Raw genomic sequence first — 18,077 nt, 5'->3', positions numbered from 1 at the left:
GGTGAAAGATAAATCCACATGGTACGGATCCTCTGCATCCCTGTGACCGTCACCTGCAGGAGTCCAGTCACGCAGACCTGCTGCCTCTGGAAGCTGCCACTCCAGCTCAGGAGTGCAGCAGCGAAGCCACACAAATGACCTCTACAACACCTCCTGCTCTTGGAGTAAAACCCCAGCGTCCCCAAGAAGGCCCTGCCCAGCCACCTCAGCCAGCCACCCTCTGCTGTGCCAGCCCCTCCCTAACCCAGCCACCTTAGCCTGCCTCACGCCCGGGCACTGTCGTCCTGCCTTTCACGGCTCAGGCGGCAGCTCCACAGCGATGCCCTCCTTCACCCTAGCAGGTGTCCCCGTTCTTCTCCAGGACAGCAGCTATTGGTCTCCTTCCGAGAACTCACCACACCTGCAGTGACTCTGTTACCTGCTTTTGTGTGTCACCCCAAAGACCGTAAGTTCTATAAGGTGAGCACCATGCCCCTCTCGTTCACCATCATCTCCCTGGCGCCCAGCACAACGACTGGCAGACAGAGGGGCTGAATAAACATTTGTGGGATTGGTGCACTGAACAAAGACGGAAATCACCTAGCTGCAGGGCGGCCATATGCAGAGCTACATGGGCAAAATCATGTTATCAACCAAGGCCAACGCAACCACCCAGCCTGCAGACACAAGGCCTAGGGGGAGTCCAGGCTCTGGCCCCCTGACCTGGGCAAGTCACCTTCCTTCTAAGTCTCAACTTGCTCATCTTAAAAAACAAGAAGGAAAATAAAAAGAAAGAAGAGTGAGGAGGAGGGGGAGGGGAGGAAAAGTCAGGGATCAGATGCGATCTATAACTTCCCAACTTTGTTCCAAGAACCCGAAGGCTCTTTGAAGGTGACGAGGCCCCACATGCCCAACCTGCTGCAACCAGAGCAGTGCAGGCTCAGCTGTCGGGACATCTGGCTTCCACATAAGATTCTGTTTGGAAAGAAGCTGCCACACGGCTAAGAGGAGCCTTGCAATGACGGGGTCTGCTGCTCAGGGGCGTTCCTAGGTCTGAGATGCACGGTTGCGTCCCAAGCTCAGAGTGAACCCCCACGCCCAGGGGCCCCGCCCGCCATCATGGCCCACCTCGTTGAAGACGATCCTGGACGGCTGCCTTGAGAGCTGCTCAGCGGGCCTCACTGTAGTCTTCAACGTCCTCCCGAAGAAGTGTCGGTAGGTGACATCAAAGAGAGACACGCGCAGATGGCATCCCACCTCCGACAGCACCTCCAGCACTCCCTAGGAGACAGAAGGGAATGGGCCCAAAGGGTCTCAACATCACGAGCCATCCCACAGGTGCTAACCAACCATCCTGGTAGAACTGGCCCATTCGGCATCCATCCTCTGGTTTAAGTATCAATTTCCTTTCTCTCTCCCATGGCCAGTGGTCCCTGGTGAGGTTATGAGTGAGTCAAAGTGCATGACCCTCCCCTGGCCAATCAGAGCACTGAAGTCCCCAGGCACAGACATGGGCTTAAGACTCACCCAGAGCCAATGAGACACAAGAGGTCGGGGCTGGGGAGAGAGACGCACCTGACACCATGGGGAGCCAAAAGAGAACAAGTCCAGGTGACAGCACATGAGACTCTGGATCAAGCCACACCTGAAGCTTATGCTATGTGTTTGTCTGTCATGTGAGTTAATAAATTACATGTAGCTTAAGCTATTTTGCATGGGGTTTTTTAAAATCATTTACAACCAAATGAGTCCTTCCTGATATAACAACAAACTCTAAATCCTCAACTTGCTAGAATTACTTTGGGGTGGTATCGGCAAAGGAAAAGCAGATCTTTGAGGACTGAGAAGTCATGGCTACAAATATGGACAAAACGAGCAGACTATAAAGACACGCCCTTTCCCCAGAGCTGCAGCCCCACAGTGAGCTCTGCCCAGGCCATCAGCGCTTCGGTTACTGGTGCCATGGCAATGGCACAGCTCTGACTGTCTGCCCACACGACCAGGAGTTCTCTGCTCTCTTTTCACGCATTCATTTAATAAACATTAATTAAGCATCTATTCTGTAGACCTACTCTGTGCCAGACAATGTTCCAGGCACTAGAGACAACAGGGAACAAAACAGACAAAATCTCTGCCTTTGGACTCCCATGAAAGAAAATAAAACCAGGTGAGGAGACGGGGCATCTGCTATTTTAACAGGACGGCCGGGGAAGGTGCTCTGAGAGATGTTTGAACTGAGCACTAAGGGAGGGTAGGAACCAAGAGTGCATGTAGGGAGAGCGAACCAAGGGGGAAGGAGCAGGAAACTAAAGGCCTGGGCAGGACAGAGCGGGTGCTCGGGGACCAGTGAGACAGCGTCCCAACTGTACTGAACTGCATTCACTAAGGTTTGTTACTTTCTGTGTTCTTGATGCTCTGGCATCTGGGGCCTCACTGAGGGGGAGACTGTCCCCCAGGGCCAGCTAATTGCTAGAGACGGTAAATGACCTGCCTTCCAGGACATCTTAATATACAACCAATCCAGAGTCCAGACCCCCACCAGCCCCTCCATCTGGCTCTTACTCCAGGAGGCAATATTCCCCTGCCCGGATCATCCCAGGGCCAGAACTAGGCAACTAGGGGCAGTCCCTATACCCCAGAGGCAGCTGAAATCACTCGAACTGGCCAGTTCTAAACGCGGTCCCCTGCCGGCCCCACCTGGCCCATTCCTCTCCTAGGAAGGCTCTGCCCGCACTCTCCCCTCACCCCCCTGCCTCCTGACCGCCCGGGCTGCTTTCCCATGTGGCCCTGCGTGGCGTGACGTGCCCCTCCTCTCAGGAACCACAGGTGACAAACTGTCTTTTATTGATAATCGTCTCCTGCTCTTTTGGCCTCACCAGATCTGGACAAAAACAAAATCCCGGGTACATTTTAATAGAGAACGTGCACATGACAGCAGCAAGGCGTGAGGGGCGGAGAGGGGGGAGCAAGAGCCGAGAAGCGCGGGAGCAGCTCCCGCAGGCCTCGCAGACAGGACGGAAGCCGGGGGACAGGCTGAGCAGATGCCACACGCTGATTCAGGACTCTAAGAAAACCGCCCCATGCGAGGTGACGGCTGAGTCAACTCGACTGGGGACCCTCTCAGAGCGGACACATACAGCAAATCAGCAGGCTGTACAGTAGCTTCCAATTTTGTCAATCATATCTCAATAAAGCTGAAAAAAAAGAAAGAAGAGAACCACTCCAGCTACCACGCGGAGACCAGGAGGGGGCAGGAGGGAAGCCAGGGCATCAGGGGGCTGCTGCCACCACCCGAGGTTGTGCATGGTGATGGGAAGGGGGCACACTGGGGGGTGTCTGAGGGAAGAGCTGAGTGACCACTGTGATGGGTCAGACGTGGATGATGAGGAAAGAGCAGCAGGGAGGACAGGGAGCCTGGCTGCCCGGTTTGCCCAGGCCTCCCTGGGTCGGGCAGCGTGAGTCCCACATACTAGTGAGGACTATGACAGCACGTTTGCCATATGGGGCAACTGGAGAAAGGAGGTGTGGAGTGTGGTCGACAAGAAGACAGCAGACAGGCCTGGGGAGGCTTCGAGCCCAGCATCAATCATCCCCACTCACTCCCGCTCACTCGGCTCCAGAGCCCCGCCTCACACCACCATTGCCTCTCTGCCCACCGCCCCTTTCCCCGGTCCTCGGTCCTCCCGGCCACCCCAGCCACACTGCCTCCCTGGTGACCCTCACGCGTGCTGCTCCTTCCCTTGCTCGCATCAGGGGCCCGGACAGGGAGGCCTTCCCTGACCACTGCCATCTGGGCCACCATCCTCTGACGCTGCTAATCCCCTAGAGCTGTCAGCATACACGCTGACGTCTGTCGCCCCAACTAGAATGTAGTTCCAGGAGAACAAGAGCCTAGAATATTCTCTTCCCTGCCCTATCCTTAGGGCCTGGACAAGATTTTGCACATGTAGGTACTCGGTATGGACACCTCCCCTCACTGCTGCACCCACCCAGGGCTCCACCATTGGCCCCCTCCTCCCCCTCCGCACCCCCCTCTCTTCTTGGGGGAGGTAACCACCAGCCAGGCCCTGCTAACTCCCAAATCTCTCTTGCTGGCTTGGACGTCTCCCCAGAACTCAGACCCTAAGCACCCTGCGCCTCTGTGCTACTGTGTCCCCAGTTCTACTCAGGTAAGTTTCTAGATCCATCTCCCCTCACTGGACTGAGAGCTCCGTGAAGACAGAATATGGGGCAGTCACCTTTGTGTCCCCTGCACAGTTTCAAACACATAACAGGTGCCCAATAAACATCAAATTCCAAAGAAAAGAAATGCAATCAACGTTCATGGTAAAATGAAACTACACAAAAAAGGGAAACGGAATACTATGAAAAACACAGTAAAATTATTAACAAAGTGCCTCAAGTTCAAAAGAAGCCTGTTATATTTTTAGCGGACACCTCTCACAGGGAAGCCTGCTGCCATCTAAAGCTGCCAATTCCCAAAATAAATAAAATTGCACAAACGTGAGAGACTATCCAAATTCAACTTTTTTTAATGTTTCCTACTTGATCTTTTAAATCCTATCTTTTCACTGATTTTTGTACTTAAAACCGACTTTGCATTCCCGCAATAAACCCCACCTGATCATGATACACTATCCTCTACACAAACTGCTGCATCTGATGTCCTAATCTTATAAGAATTTTTGTGTTAATACTCATGTGGGTTATCATCTGAACTTTTCTTGTAGTGTCCTTGCCTAGTTTGGGTATCAGAGTTATGGTGGTCTCAAAAAAGACCAGTTGGAAAGCGTTCCCTCCTCTTCTATTTTCTGAGTTTGTCTAGAATTGGTCTTATTTCTTCCCTTAATATTTTATAAAATTCAACAGTGAAGTCATGTAAGTCTGGAGTTTTCTTTCTAGCAAGGTTTTTAATTATTAATTCACTTTCTTTAATAAATACAGGGCTATTTAGATTTTCTATTTCTTCTAGTGTCACTTTTGATAAGTTGTGCATTTAAAGAAATTTGTCCATTTTATCTGTTATTACATTTATTGGCACATAAGTTATTCATAAGGTCCCTTGATTATCTTTTTAATGTCTGCAGGATATGTAGAAATGCTCCTTCTTTCCTTCCTAATATTGGCGATCTGTGTTCTCTCTCCTCATCATCAGTCTTAGTAGGGGTTTATCAATATTATTAATCTTTTCAAAGAACTAACTCCTAGCTTTGTTGATTTTCCCTATTATTTGCCCTTTACTTTACTGATTTATGCCCATATATTTACTATTTCTTTCTTCTATTTTAAGTTTAATCTGTTCTTTTTACCTAGATTCTTAAAGAGGAAGCAGAGGTCATTGATTTTTATAATATAGTCATATAAAGTCATAAGTTTCCCTCAAAAGACTGCAGTAGCTGTATCCCAAATTTTGATATGTTCTCCCATCATTCAATTCAAATTATTTGCTAATTTCTCTATGAATTCCTCTGTGACCCATGGGTTAGCCAGCAGTGTATTGTTTAATTTCCTACTATTTGAGGATTTTCTAGGTATCTTATTGTTATTGATTTCTAATTTAATAACATTAGTCAATGAACATATTCTTTATAATTTCAATCCTTTTAAATGGACAGAGACATCTCTATGGCCCAGCAAACGGTCAGTCTCAGTGAATGCTCCATGCGCACTTGAGAAGGACGTGCATTCTATTTGTTGGGTGTAGTATTTTAGAGATGACAAGTCAAGGTGGTTGATGGCGTTGTTCAGATCTTCCAAAACCTTCTTTTTTTGGGCTGTCTGTTCTATCAATCATCGAGAGGAGAGTTAAAAGTCCCCCTTATGATGGTAAATCTGAACACAGTCCCCTTTAGCTCTACACAATTTTGCTTCATGCGTATGGAAGCCACATTACTGGGTGCTGTGCACAAAGGAGCTATCACAGCAGCCTGTGATGCTTTGAAAGGCTGGCTCACAGGCTGACCCTTGGCTGGACTCTGGGAACTTACATTTCCAGAAGGTCCCTACCAGCCTCATAAGAATGGCTCACTGTGCCTAAACTGTACGAAACTGTTTATGCTGAACACCTGCTTTCCTTCTGGGAATCTGGAATTCTGGTACATGTTACGCAAAGGATGCCTATGTGACCAGTCCAAAAAAATACCCTGAGCTTTTTCAGAGAGCCTGGGCACTGAGTCTCTAACTCAGATTCCTTGGTTGGCAGCATTTCACAAGTGTCATCACAGCTCCTTGCTGGGGGAATCAAGTGTCCTGTGGGATCCACCAGCAGAGGGCACTTGGAAGCTGCGCCCATTTCCCCCAGGCATCCTCCCACATGCCTTTTCCCTTGGCTGATCTTGCTCTGTATCTTTTTGCTGTAATAAATCCTTCCTGTGAAGATAACTATATGCTGAGTCATGCTGAGCCGCCCAGTGAGTCATCAAACCCGGGGGTGGTGCCACCTGTGGGCCTGATACAGGTGCACACACATTTAGGACTGCCTGTCATATTTTCTGGATTACCATCACCGTTATGAAATGTCCCTTCATCTCTGGTAATGCCCTCACCTTGAACTCTACTTTGTCTGATATTAGGATAGCCACAAAGCTTTCTTATGCTTGGTGTTTACAAGGTGCATCTTTTTTCCATCCTTTTACTTTCATACATACAATTTGAAGACACTGAGTTTATGTCTTTATGTTTAAAGTGTGCTTTTTTACAAACAACCTATAATTGGGTGTTAAATGATAACTTTGCTGGGGCGGGGGGGGTGGTGAGGAAGACTGGCCCTGAGCTAACATCTGTGCCAATCTTCCTCTATTTTGTATGTGGGATGCCGCCACGGCATGGCTTGATGAGCGGTGTGTAGGTCCACACCTGGGATCCGAACCCTGGACCACTGAAGCAGAGTGCTCAAACTTAACCACTACACCACCAGGCCAGTCCATTAACTGATAGCTTTTAACATATGATTTTGGATCAGGAATTCCACTTGTAGGAATTATTCTACAGACATATGTGTACATGGGGAAAAATTATGGAAATGAAGTTATTCACTGTAGCAGTGGCTGTAAAAGCAAATTACAGGAAAACCTCTAAGTGTTCACCAATAAGGGCCTGGGTAAATAAACGATAGTTCATCCACACAAAGAAATACCATGCTGTCTTAAGAAAGAATTTCTTCATGTAATGACATGAACAATCTATAAAACTTATTGTTAAGAATATTTTTTAAAGCAAGATAATACAAGTATATTTATTTGTTGTATTTGCTTAGAGTTTCTGGAAAGCTGTACAAAAAACAGGTAACCTTGGCTGTATCTAGGGTGGGACACTGGGCGCCTTGGGGACACCATGGGATGACACAATTCCCTCGGGTACCTTTGTGAATTCTGAACTATAGAAATTACCTTTTTAAAAATAAGTAAATAAAATAGAAAATAAATAAAATTTCCTTTGTAAAAGTCCTAGGAAAGAAGAAACTGCTGTCTGCTATCTTGAGAGCTCCTGAAGGCAGGGGCTGCTGGAGCTGGTCAACCTCGGCTGGCATCCCCGCTGGCCAGCTAGAGCTGGGTCACCCCAGGGAACTGACTTCACTTCTCTTGGGCTGTTTGCTCCTCTAAAATGGGGGTAATGGTGGCACCTGCCTCATAGGGCTGTCATGAGGATGAAGTGAATTAATACAAGGAAAGTGCCAAGAAGCAAAGTTGTACAAGCAGCAGCTACCACAGCACCCAGCTCAAGGGCAAACACCCAGCGGGTGCTCCATCAAGGTGTGGAACGGAGCTTTGCAGGATGTGAGCCATTTATAAGAGAAAGTTATTCACAGACCAGCGCTCCAACAACTTTGAATGCATGGAGAATCGCTCTACCAGCTGCGGAGGAGGACAGTCTTGGTAAGCCAAACCCTCTAAGAGGCATGTGTCCACAATGGCAGGCCTGGATCCTTCCTGTGCATCCTCACGGGCCACCGGGCCTCACTAAGACACTCCAATTACATGGCTGTTCTGTTAGCAGTACAGAAGCACCAGCTTCTCCAGCAGGTTCCCTGCCACCTGAACGGCACAGATGGACGCAGAGCCACAGAGCCAGGGCCTGAGCGTGCAAATGGCTGTGGTCCATCCAAGCACAGGGCTTCTGCCAGGATGCCCAGAGCTCTGCCTCTGCAGTTCCCACTGCCAGGGTGAAGCAGGCTGTGCTGAGGCGTGCACAAGGCCACCTCTTACAAACAACCTGGCTCAGAAATAACCCAGGAAATCAGATTACCTGGGTTTTTAAATTGCCCCACTGTGGGCAGAAAGAAACCTTTACCCAGGGTCAGAAGTGCTGACCGAGTCACTGAATCACATCCTCTCTTTGCTGATGGGCCACTTTGCCTCCTGCCAAGGCCCAAGGTAATGGGTACAGTGGTGAGACTCAAGTAAGTGGAAATCAATATCATCTCAGCTGAGCGCAGTAACAACGTGCATTTGACAATAAATAGCAAATTTCTTTACCTGCTTAATTAGCGGACCATCGAGCCACTTCAGGACACACTGAAATGCTGTTGACTCCCTTAAAGGCTGACGTGCTCTCTGTGGGTGGGGAGGTACCAGCACGTTTTGATCAAAAATCCTGTGCCAGTCATTCATCGTGCCAGTCTGAGGGTCACTTGGGCCTGTAGGATTACCTGTACCATTCGTGTTCAAATAAACAAAAAAGTTACAAGGGCCACTGTGCTCAGAGCAATTCTCAAAGTTTCCTACCTTCCACTGAACCCCAGAGGAACCACCATCCCCAAAACCCACACTCTGCAATCCTACCCTCCAAACCCCAGTGCAGTAGACTGGCACCCATGCTGCCTTCCCCTAGTAAACGTGCCCATCTCGCTCCAGAGAACCTCTACCCCTCCTCTCAGGAACCAACCAGAGCACAAGTACCCTGGCCTCAGTGACTGGTTCAGGGTTGGGGACATGCAGGGCCACTTTGTGCAGTTGTGGAGGTTGAGCAGTACACAAGGGCACCAGGCCATGGGAGCAGCTACCTATAAAAAAGCAGGCAGTGCAAAAGCAAGAGCAAGGAAAGGGTTGGGAGGTCATCAGTAGAGCCCTGGCTCACGGGGACACTAACACAGTCACCCCAGGACAGCTCAGTGCTGTGAACAGTTCCTTGTGACCTAAGCTCGTTTGGGAGCAATTTTGAGTGCTACAGGCTGCTTGGAGGCCTGGCTGTCTAAGGACGTTATCTGCCTTCCAGCCAGACAGGGATCTGAGCTGCACTAGACTCTTCTGCTGACACAGAACCTCGGCTTTGATACGAAGCTGAGCTCTGTACACTAAAACGACAGGCGAGGAGAAAAAGCAGCGGGTTTGGTCTTCTAAGATAGCAGCTCTCTGTGGTCCCGAATCCCGTAAGTTCCCCAGGGTTGTCAAGGGTTCCACAAGGTCAAAGCCGTTTTCCTCATCAGCTGACATAGGCCTTGCTCCCTGTGTTGGCACCTGCTCCGATGGAGCAAAGGCAGTGGTGGGCGAAGCCGCTGGTGGCTCGGCCTGCCCCGGACCCAGGCACCACAGCCTCCCAGCCATCCCACGCCCTCACTTCTTGCAGTAAAAAATACATCAGCTGCACTTAAGAATGCCCTTGATAATGCCGTTTTAACTTGCTTACATCTCGACCCTTGAGTGTAGGCATATTCAGCATTCTCTGGTGAAATGGGAAACACACAAAATCACCTGCTGCAAAATGCAGGACAACGGTCACTCCCATGAGCCTGGGTGGCTGTCTGGGCTGCAAGCTGAACCAGCTGCTCTTCCAGTCAACAACGCCATTTTTACTAAAAAGAATGGCTGAGACAGGCCATGCTTATTCAGACTTGTACCCGGTAGATTTTCTCTCCAACAAACGAAATGAGCTCCTCACTGAAACACCGTAATAAAAATCAAGCTTTTGGGCAAAAATTAGAATCGGGAAAATCGGTGTCCTCCACCATGAGCCTGCCAGCTTCACATGCCTTAAAGACTTTTCTGATGAGATGGGTAGTGACGGCAGCAAAAGGGACCTTTTGAAATCGTATGATTAACCGTGTCAACATTTGGAAGATGTGTGTAACTCACAACCAGATTTTCTAAGTGAATAATGCATAATGATACAAAATCCTGCATGAGCAAGAGATCCACCGAAAACGCAAGACAGCCCAAAAGATTTTCACGTTGAACAGAGCATGAAAAGCTCACCGGAGGCCATCTAACTCCACATCACATCTGTGTCATCTGCAGCTGGGACTAGTGTCAAGGACCTTGAGGTGGGGAGACGATCCTGAATTATCCAGGTGGGCCTGATGTGGTCACAAGGGTCCTTCAAGGGAGGGGCAGGAGGGGTCAGAGAAAGGACCCGGTGACCAGAGGAGCAGAGATGTGACGATGGAGGAAGGGGCTATGAGAGGAATGCGGGTGCTCTCGAGACGCTGGAAAAGGTGAGGGAGTGGGTCCCCCCCGCCGGAGCCTCGGAAGGAACCAGCCCTGCCCACACCGTGACGCTAGCCCACTGAGGCTGACTTCAGACTTCTGGCCTCCAGAAGCAGAAGAGAATAAAGCCGGGTTGTTTCAAACCACCCAGTCTGTGGTAATTTGTTACAGAAACCACAGAAACTCACACAGATGTCCACAGCCTGGAAGCAGACGAGGCCTGCCCGATACCCAGCTGGAGAGCCACCTGACCAGGAGGGCTTCTGGGTGGCTCCCAGGGGTCCAGCCCTCGGGCCCACACAGCCCTGTGCTTCCAGCGTGCACTTGCCACCTGCCCCATACTGATCTGCCCACTGGCCAACTGCTCACAGGAGTTGGCCACAGGCTCACAGGAGTTTACTTTCCCGTGTCCTTGGTACCTGGCTCACCATCAAAACTCAAAAAATATTCACAAAATCAAATGGAAGTTTCAATAAAGTTGACTCCCAAGCATCTTTTTTTTCAGGGAAATGTTGTTTTCCTATTGACTTTCAGTATAAAATTGGAACGTTTATTCATACAAAGTGAGCGCCACAATGGACTGAGATGGCATCTCTACAGAGGATGTCCTTCCTGCCCTGGGAGCAGTGGCAAAGCCCGCGCCCTGAGACACCTGGAAGGAGCGGCGCCCACTGTGCACTCCGCCCCGCCCACTGTGCACTCCGCCCCGCGGCAGCATTTCCCCAGCCCCAGGGCTGTGCCTCCTTTGTGAGTGGCTCCAGACTTTGCTCACTTGCCCCAGATTCCTGGCCCAGTACCTGCCACCCCTTCCCTGGACGGCTGCAGGACCCAACGCGGCCCTTGGCCAGCAGAGGCGGCTGAAGGCCACTCATGGTCTGGTCCACCCTGCCAGGAAAACACATCAATGGGATGACTCCCTGCTGCACCCGTAAGACACACCCTGGGAAGGATCTCTTCTGAAAGGCACTGCCACCCAAAATCAAACCCCTGAGCTGGGCAGGTGGAGGCAGCCAGCAACAGTCCACATGGGCAATGGAGGAAGAGGTGACACCTGAGACAGGCTCCTGGGAGTGGGAGCCCAGGCAGCCACAGGGGCTGTGACACACAGAGCTCTTCCTGCCCCCAGCCCTCCCTCCTCTCCAGCTCCACTCTGCCCTCACCTCAGCGCCCCCAGACACCACGCCCTCTCTGTTCCCCTCTGGAGGGACACACACACCCATGGTAACTCCTACTCGTCCTTCAGGAGTCAGAGCAAATGCCACCCCCTTCGGGTGAGCGCCTCATCCCCCCTGGCTCCTCCCCCACGGGATCCTGTCACAGAAGTGCCACCACACTCCACCAGGCAGGTGGTCACTGCTGTCCTGCCAGACTGTGAGCTATGCCAGGTTAGGACCGTCCTCAGTGGAAATCTTTTTAGTGATTAGGTAAGTCATTAATCATGCTGTGCAGGAATTAAGAGTGTTGTGAAGGAAGGGCAGATGGGCCTGTGGGGCTAGATGAACAACAAAGAGAAAACTGAGAGGGTTCCACGCTTTGAGCCCAAGAAAAGAGTTCAATGGACTCTCCAGGGGTAAAAACATCAAGAAAATCTAAGAGCTTTTATTGAGCCCCTATTGTGAACCAGGCATCTGCACTTTTATATTTATTATTCCAACAGCTCTATAAGTGAAGTACATTATCCCCATCTAAAGATGAGGAAAGTGAGACTCAAAGAGGGTAAGTGGCCAGTACAAAGTCACACAGCCAGTTGTGACTACCCTCAAAGCCATTACAACCACACCTGCCCCTGTGTCGCACCGAGGCCAGGAGAAGCAGAGGGAGAAGAGGCCCCAGAATGTACAGTGAGAGCCCTGGCCAAGGCCCCAGGCTAATCCTCGCTCTCCTCTCTGACTTGTGGAAAATCTCTTGCCCTCCCTGCGTCCGTTTCCCATCCACAAAACGAAGGGGCGGTGAAGCTTCCTTGAGGTGTGTGCTGCTGCAGACCTGTTCAACGAAGATGCACCAAGCACCTGCTCTGTGCCAGCACGTGCGGTGGGGAAGACTGCCAAATGCCCCATCTTCCAAGAATCTAAGAATCCAGCTTTATTAGTATAAATCTTGGATGGAACTGAAGCTCTAAATACCCAATTCAGAGTGCTGTAGTCTTATTTACTGCAAGAATAAATTCTTGTCAGTGGCACAAAAAAAGAGAAAGGCAAAAGGGCAAGGGTGAGCAGCACAGAGGCGAGAGGCGGAATCCAGGCTCTTCCTGGGGGCAGACAGGGTGGAGCAGGGAAGAGGAGGGAACCAGGGAGCTGAAGAGGTGAGCTGGGCTGACGTCTCACAAATGAGGCTGGCCCGAGGACTGCCAGGTACAGGGACGCTTCCCTCCCAGAAGTGAACAAGATGTGGAACGCCTGAGACCCGAAAGCTTTGGGCAGCTGTTTTGGGAGTAAGTGGAATTCCCTTATTCAAGGACTATTGTGAGTACCTACCAGGTGCCAGGCCCTGGAAAAACCATCTTGCACTCAGCAGACAAGCTCCCTGCCCTCATGGAATGTATCTGGAGGGAGGTAGAAGGAGGGGATACAAATTAGCACACAAAAACCCATGGTTGTGAGCCAGGAAAACAAAACAACGGAGAGGAGTGGAGGGGGCAGTGACCTGTGATGGAGATCTGGGTTAGAAGCAGGCCCACTATCTGCAGTCATCTGAAATACTCCTTTCCAACCACACAAGCATGAGGCTGGACTTCTCGGTGTACTTCATCCAAAACGACACACAGCCACAGGCAGCAAAGAGATGCGCAAAGGTGGGGCCTCTGAGTCTGAAGGAGCGGGCAGAAGAGCAAGCACTCAGGCCTCAGGAAGGACCCAGGTGAGGTGGGGCAGCAGAGGTGAAGACGGGAGCGGCTCCAGGGGCAGCCCGAGGCAGGTAGCGGGGCAGAACCTCCTGCAAGGGCCTGGGAGTCTCAAAATTTCCACTGGGCAGCAGTGCTGGGATGGGCCAGCAGGGGACAGACACACAGATGAGGACAGGCATCCAGCCCAGGGACACGCACTCAGGCAGGGACAGACACCCAGCAGGGGACAGATTCAGCCCGAGGACAGGCATCCACCTGGGGACAGGCATCCAGCAGGGGACAGACACCCAGCCCCGGGAACAGGCACTTGGGGACAGCAAAGGTCCCCGGCAAGTGTGGCGGGGACGCAGAGTCAGGGAAAGCCAACGTCAGGGTCCCAGCAAAGCCCAGGCCATCCGCACCGAGCTGTCCTTAAACTAAGGGGCTGCAGAGGGGCGCTGGGTCATGGGGCAGAGGGCGGAGGCTGGGCCCCCAGGAGTCCCAGACGCCCAACAGACCCCGGCGGACCGGGCCGCACCAAGTGTCAGGGCGGGGGTGCGGGTGAGACTGAGGCGGGCCCAGCCCCGCGCCCCGCCCGGCCGCCGCGCCCCGCGGGCACCGGGTCCCCAAGGAGAGAAGTAAGGAGCACGCCCACCGCGGACCGACTGCACGGCCGGCTCCGCGGCCCCCAGCTTCTCTAGGCCGCGTCCCAGCCTCCCCCGCGGCGCCGCCACCATGGTTTCGCCCACCGCGGGCGCCGTTACCTAGGAGACGGGCCCGCCGCGGCCGCGCCTGGGCGACGAAGCCCACGCTTCTGAGGAAGTGCCCCCACGACGGAACGAGAGCCCCGGAGAAGGGCCGCGGCCGCCCGGAGCCGCAGGCCTGCAACCCGAGAACCGGCCGCAGAACGCCCAGTCCTCTGCCACCCGCAGGAGGAGCCTCGGAAGGCTGCGCGCCGCGCGCTCGGGCCGAGGACCCGCCCCGCGTCGCCGTCGGCAGGGCCGCAGGACCAATCAGAGCCCAAGTCAAGAGCTCCGCTACGGCAGCTCCAGCCAATCGGCGAGGCGGCGGGCCCGTCCTGATTTGCATGGCCGGCGATCCGTCACCCAATGGGAATGTGACTGGCGTGAAGAGCAGCCAATGAGAAGCTGGAGGAGGCGTGGCCCCGGGCGTCCCACGAGGTGAAGATGCTGCGGGCGGAACCTGGCGGAGCGTGCGGGATTCGGGGGCGCTAAAGTCGCAGGGGCAGGGCGGGAAGGAAGATCCGGAGCAGGAACCGGATCCGGAGCTGGAGCCCCCAGGTGAGTGCAGGGGGAGACCCCCGCGGACTGCACTGTCCGCGGCCGTGCTCCGGGAGAGCGGCGGCGGGCACCCGAGAGGCCCGCGCTGATTCTCCATCTCCTCTTCGCCAGCGCGTCCCCGCGCCCGCCTCCGTCCTCACTTCTCCAGCAAGCTCACCTCCTTCTGCATCGTCTCCCTTCCCCCATCTCGCCCTCCCCAGCCCGTCCTATCTGCCGTCCCGCCCGACCTTTCAGCTCTCATCCCCGACCCCTGCCCCAAACTTCATCCCTCCACTGGTCCCAGTGCATCGCTTCCCGATCTCTGCCCCCTCCCGGTTCATCCTCGCCTCCCCTGTCCCTATCTCGCTCCGCTTCCCCTCTCTCTACCTCTGAGCAGCCCCATTCGAGCGCTCCGGGTGGTAGTCCTCCCCATCTCATCTTTCCTCTTTGTTGCTCCTGCAGGCTCATCCTGCCTCTCCTTCTTGGTCCCTGTCCCTATCCTCCCACTCCTTCTGCTCCTAGTCCCTCCGATCTCTCCCCGTGGGCACTCTCTCCACCTTGCCCTGCTCCCCAGGACCTTGGCACTCCCTTCCTGCACCAGTTCCTCTGGCTACCTACACCCCTACCTGCCCCTACCCCTTGTTCGGCCTCTCGCTCCCCACCTCCCTACCTGCTGCTGCTCCCGCAGGACTCAGCAGCTGCACCGCTCCCTGCTGCAGTAGCAGCTGCCAGTGTACCTGCCCACCTTCCCGCTCTCCCATCCAGGCGCACCCTGGCTCTGCTCCTCCTGGCATTTGTCTTGGGGTCTCTTCTGGGGGCTGTGCTTTGCCTAGAGTTTCCAGGTGGGAAGCCCCTTAGCACCCTTTCCTGCCTTCCTCCCTGGCCACCATCTCCCTCCCCACCCCACCCCCACTTTCCTGCTCAGCCTCACTTTGTGATTCAGCATTTTTGGGTTTGTAACTTTCTTTGCTTCCTGGCGTGATAGGGACCTGGCTGTGGGGCTGAAGGCAGGGGGTCTCGACCCTGCGAGATCACCTTAGGAAACAGACCTGAGCTGCCTGGTGGAGGCAGGAGTGGGGAGCAAGGGACCCACCAGTGGGGGCTGTCTTTTCCTCCCTCTCATTTGTCTGCCCTGTATTGAACTGCATCCAAAGGGAGATGACATAAGTAATAGCTCTTGGGGAAATGGGCTATTAGCATTTATGGAAATTAATACATCCACATCTGAGGAACAAGAACACCAAGTTCGGGCCACAGCTGTCCCACTGTCTGTCGTTTCAGGATTTCTTCTTTCTCTGCAATTTCTCCTCCCCCTCAAAAGTACCATCCCCCTTCCAATGCCAAGAGCAAGCTCCTGCTCTGCTAAGGAAGCTGCATTCAGGCCCCACATTGCAGGGTTTGGGGACCTGTGTGTGGAGAGTCGCATCTGCCCTCCCGGTTCTTGCTTGGCAAGCGTATCCACCTGCAGACCCCAGGCTTGTGTGCGGCTCCTGGGCTCCTGTCCCTGTGCCCGCGCAGTGTGGGGCCCAAGAGGGCATTGGCTCCGCAGGTCCCATCTCGGGAACTCTCTCCAAGTCCACACCCCACCTCAATGGCACAGACTGTGTTCGGGCTGCAGTGTATTCCAGTCTCTAAAGCAGCCTGCCGGAGGCTTCCTGTACAAAACCGAGCTCCAGTTCCTTGTGTCTCTCTGCTCTGCCCATCGACAGACTCTGTGGGCACGCCCAGGGACTGAGCCAGGCCATGGTGGGCAGGGAGGGTCATGAAAAGTGTGAAACCTGGGTCATGTGCTCCATAGCCTTTTGGGTGTGGATGTGGAGCCTGGATGGGAAGAAGTAGGCACAAAAGCGATTGCACACAGCAGGTGTGCCAAGACGGGATGCCACTGCTTGCCTGGGGAGGGTTCTGGGCCGTGGGCACTGGGAATAGGAGGTGGAGCGAGCCCTGAGGGCGGGGCAGCTGTGGAGGCTTCACACTGTGGGGCTGCTTTCTTTCCTTTCTTTTTTTCAATGATCTTCTAAACCCCAAATGATTCAGGAGGAAATGAGTGGCACAGAGTTTTGATTTGGCAGTTTCCGGCAGGGGCTGGAAGGAGGGCTACCTCTAGACTTTCCTGTTTGTTGGTGCTGGGCCCCTGGCAACTGGGCAGCACAGCGTGTGGCGAAGAAAGTCCTCCTCCACTGTTCAAACCCCCGAGAACATGTTTCGTTTCCAGGGACTCCGGCTGGAAGCAGCATGTATCTTGTCCTTGACTGAATTTTCAGTGACCTTCACGTCACCAAAGGTCCCAGAGCCAGAGCAGTTTCCTGGAGTCCCTGAATAATGGGGCAGCACAGTGGCAGCTGTGGGTAGCATTTGGGAGGGACCGTCTGTGAAGGTGTCCAGGGCCCAAGACCCCAGGCCTCTCTGCATCCCCTCTCTCAGCATCTAGGAGTTCCCCCCTCATGGAGGCAAAGCTCACTAGAGCTGAGAGGGTCTTGGCCACCTTCTCCCTCAGAGGAGTGAATGGAAGCCAGAAGCAGAGACTTCTCCAAGGTCACTCAGAGGCAGGGGCACAGCCGGCTTAGACCCCCTCACTTCCTGCCAACTTGCGCCCAGGACTCCCAGTTAGAGGAAGCCAACACTGCATGGATGTGCCTGACCACCAGCTTTGGCCGCCCTTCGGGCAGGCCGCTCAGGAGGTGTTGGTGACTTGCATGGAGGAAACCAGGCCCTGGGGTGTGTCTCAGTCACTGGGGGCTGTTGGGAGCCGGAGACACCACCAACCACAGAGAATTCTCAGTGATACCATCCTGCCCAGCCTGGCAGGACCCCAGAGCAAAGGCACTGTGGTTTCAAAGGTATCATCAAAGAGATGGCAAGTAGTTAGATGGGAGGCCAGGGGCTGGGCCAATGGGTGAGATGAAAAGGAAGAAGAGTTCTGCCCACGTTGGAACTGCTCTTTCAACCTGGCTGCGCCATGGGTCCTTGTAAATAACCCTTGGAGGTAGGCCGGTTAGTTTGGATGGGGAAACTGAGGCACAGAGCAGTGGCAAGACTGACCCGGCCTCCCATCTCATGAGGAGAACTTGATTCTTTTCCTGCTTCGCCAGGACTCTGAGGCGGGTGCCTGCTCCCTGTCGCACGGAGCTCCAGCAGCTGCCTCAGCCCCACAGATGCATCTCCTTAGGCTCGCAGAGGGGTCCAGGTTCAATCCCAGCTCCCGGGGGACATGGAAACCCACCTTTTTCATGAATGGGCAGCCCAGCACGCTCATTCCTCCATCCGCTGCATGCCCCCCTTTCTTTGGGGGCACTCTGTGAGGGGATGTGGTTCTTGGCTCAGCCAGTGTGAAAGAGAAAAGGGAATAAGGCCTCCCCGGGAGAGAGCAGGCACTGGGTGGGGTGGGAATGTTACCCACATGGTCATCCTGTCACTGTGGGTGTGGCTCCAGGCTCTCCATTAGGCCTGGCCTTGGCAGGACAAGCGTCTCCCTCTAGGCCTTATCCCTTGCCGCATCCCACGGGGCTCAGCCAAGTGCTGGCCTTCCCTGCCCTCTATACCGTGGGATGAGCCCCCAGCCTAAGGCTGTCTTGT

The 18,077-nt window shown here is 53.5% G+C and overlaps 2 protein-coding genes across 3 annotated transcripts in view; one reads left to right on the top strand and one right to left on the bottom strand.

The window, feature by feature from the left end:
- NPHP4 (nephrocystin 4) overlaps positions 1-14,185 on the bottom strand; it is a 128,541-nt gene extending 114,356 nt beyond the window's left edge. For both annotated transcript variants that reach the window (XM_046662412.1, XM_046662413.1), the window contains exons 1-4: positions 13,986-14,185; positions 12,875-12,942; positions 8,454-8,626; positions 1,108-1,260 (exon numbers count right to left, since the gene is read on the bottom strand). In XM_046662412.1, coding sequence (XP_046518368.1) covers positions 1,108-1,260; positions 8,454-8,588 — 288 coding nt within the window. In that variant the 5' untranslated portion in view covers positions 8,589-8,626; positions 12,875-12,942; positions 13,986-14,185. The remainder of the gene's footprint in view (positions 1-1,107; positions 1,261-8,453; positions 8,627-12,874; positions 12,943-13,985) is intronic.
- A 219-nt stretch (positions 14,186-14,404) lies between these two features.
- Positions 14,405-18,077, top strand: part of KCNAB2 (potassium voltage-gated channel subfamily A regulatory beta subunit 2) — an 88,829-nt gene continuing 85,156 nt past the window's right edge. Inside the window, exon 1 of the mRNA XM_046663471.1 lies at positions 14,405-14,522. The gene's annotated coding sequence lies outside the window, so the exon portion shown is untranslated. The remainder of the gene's footprint in view (positions 14,523-18,077) is intronic.

The sequence above is a fragment of the Equus quagga genome, chromosome 5 (genome assembly GCF_021613505.1).
Source record: "Equus quagga isolate Etosha38 chromosome 5, UCLA_HA_Equagga_1.0, whole genome shotgun sequence".
NCBI lineage: Eukaryota > Metazoa > Chordata > Mammalia > Perissodactyla > Equidae > Equus > Equus quagga.
Note: the sequence above shows the minus strand (reverse complement) of the source record. Positions and strands in the feature narration are given on the sequence as shown.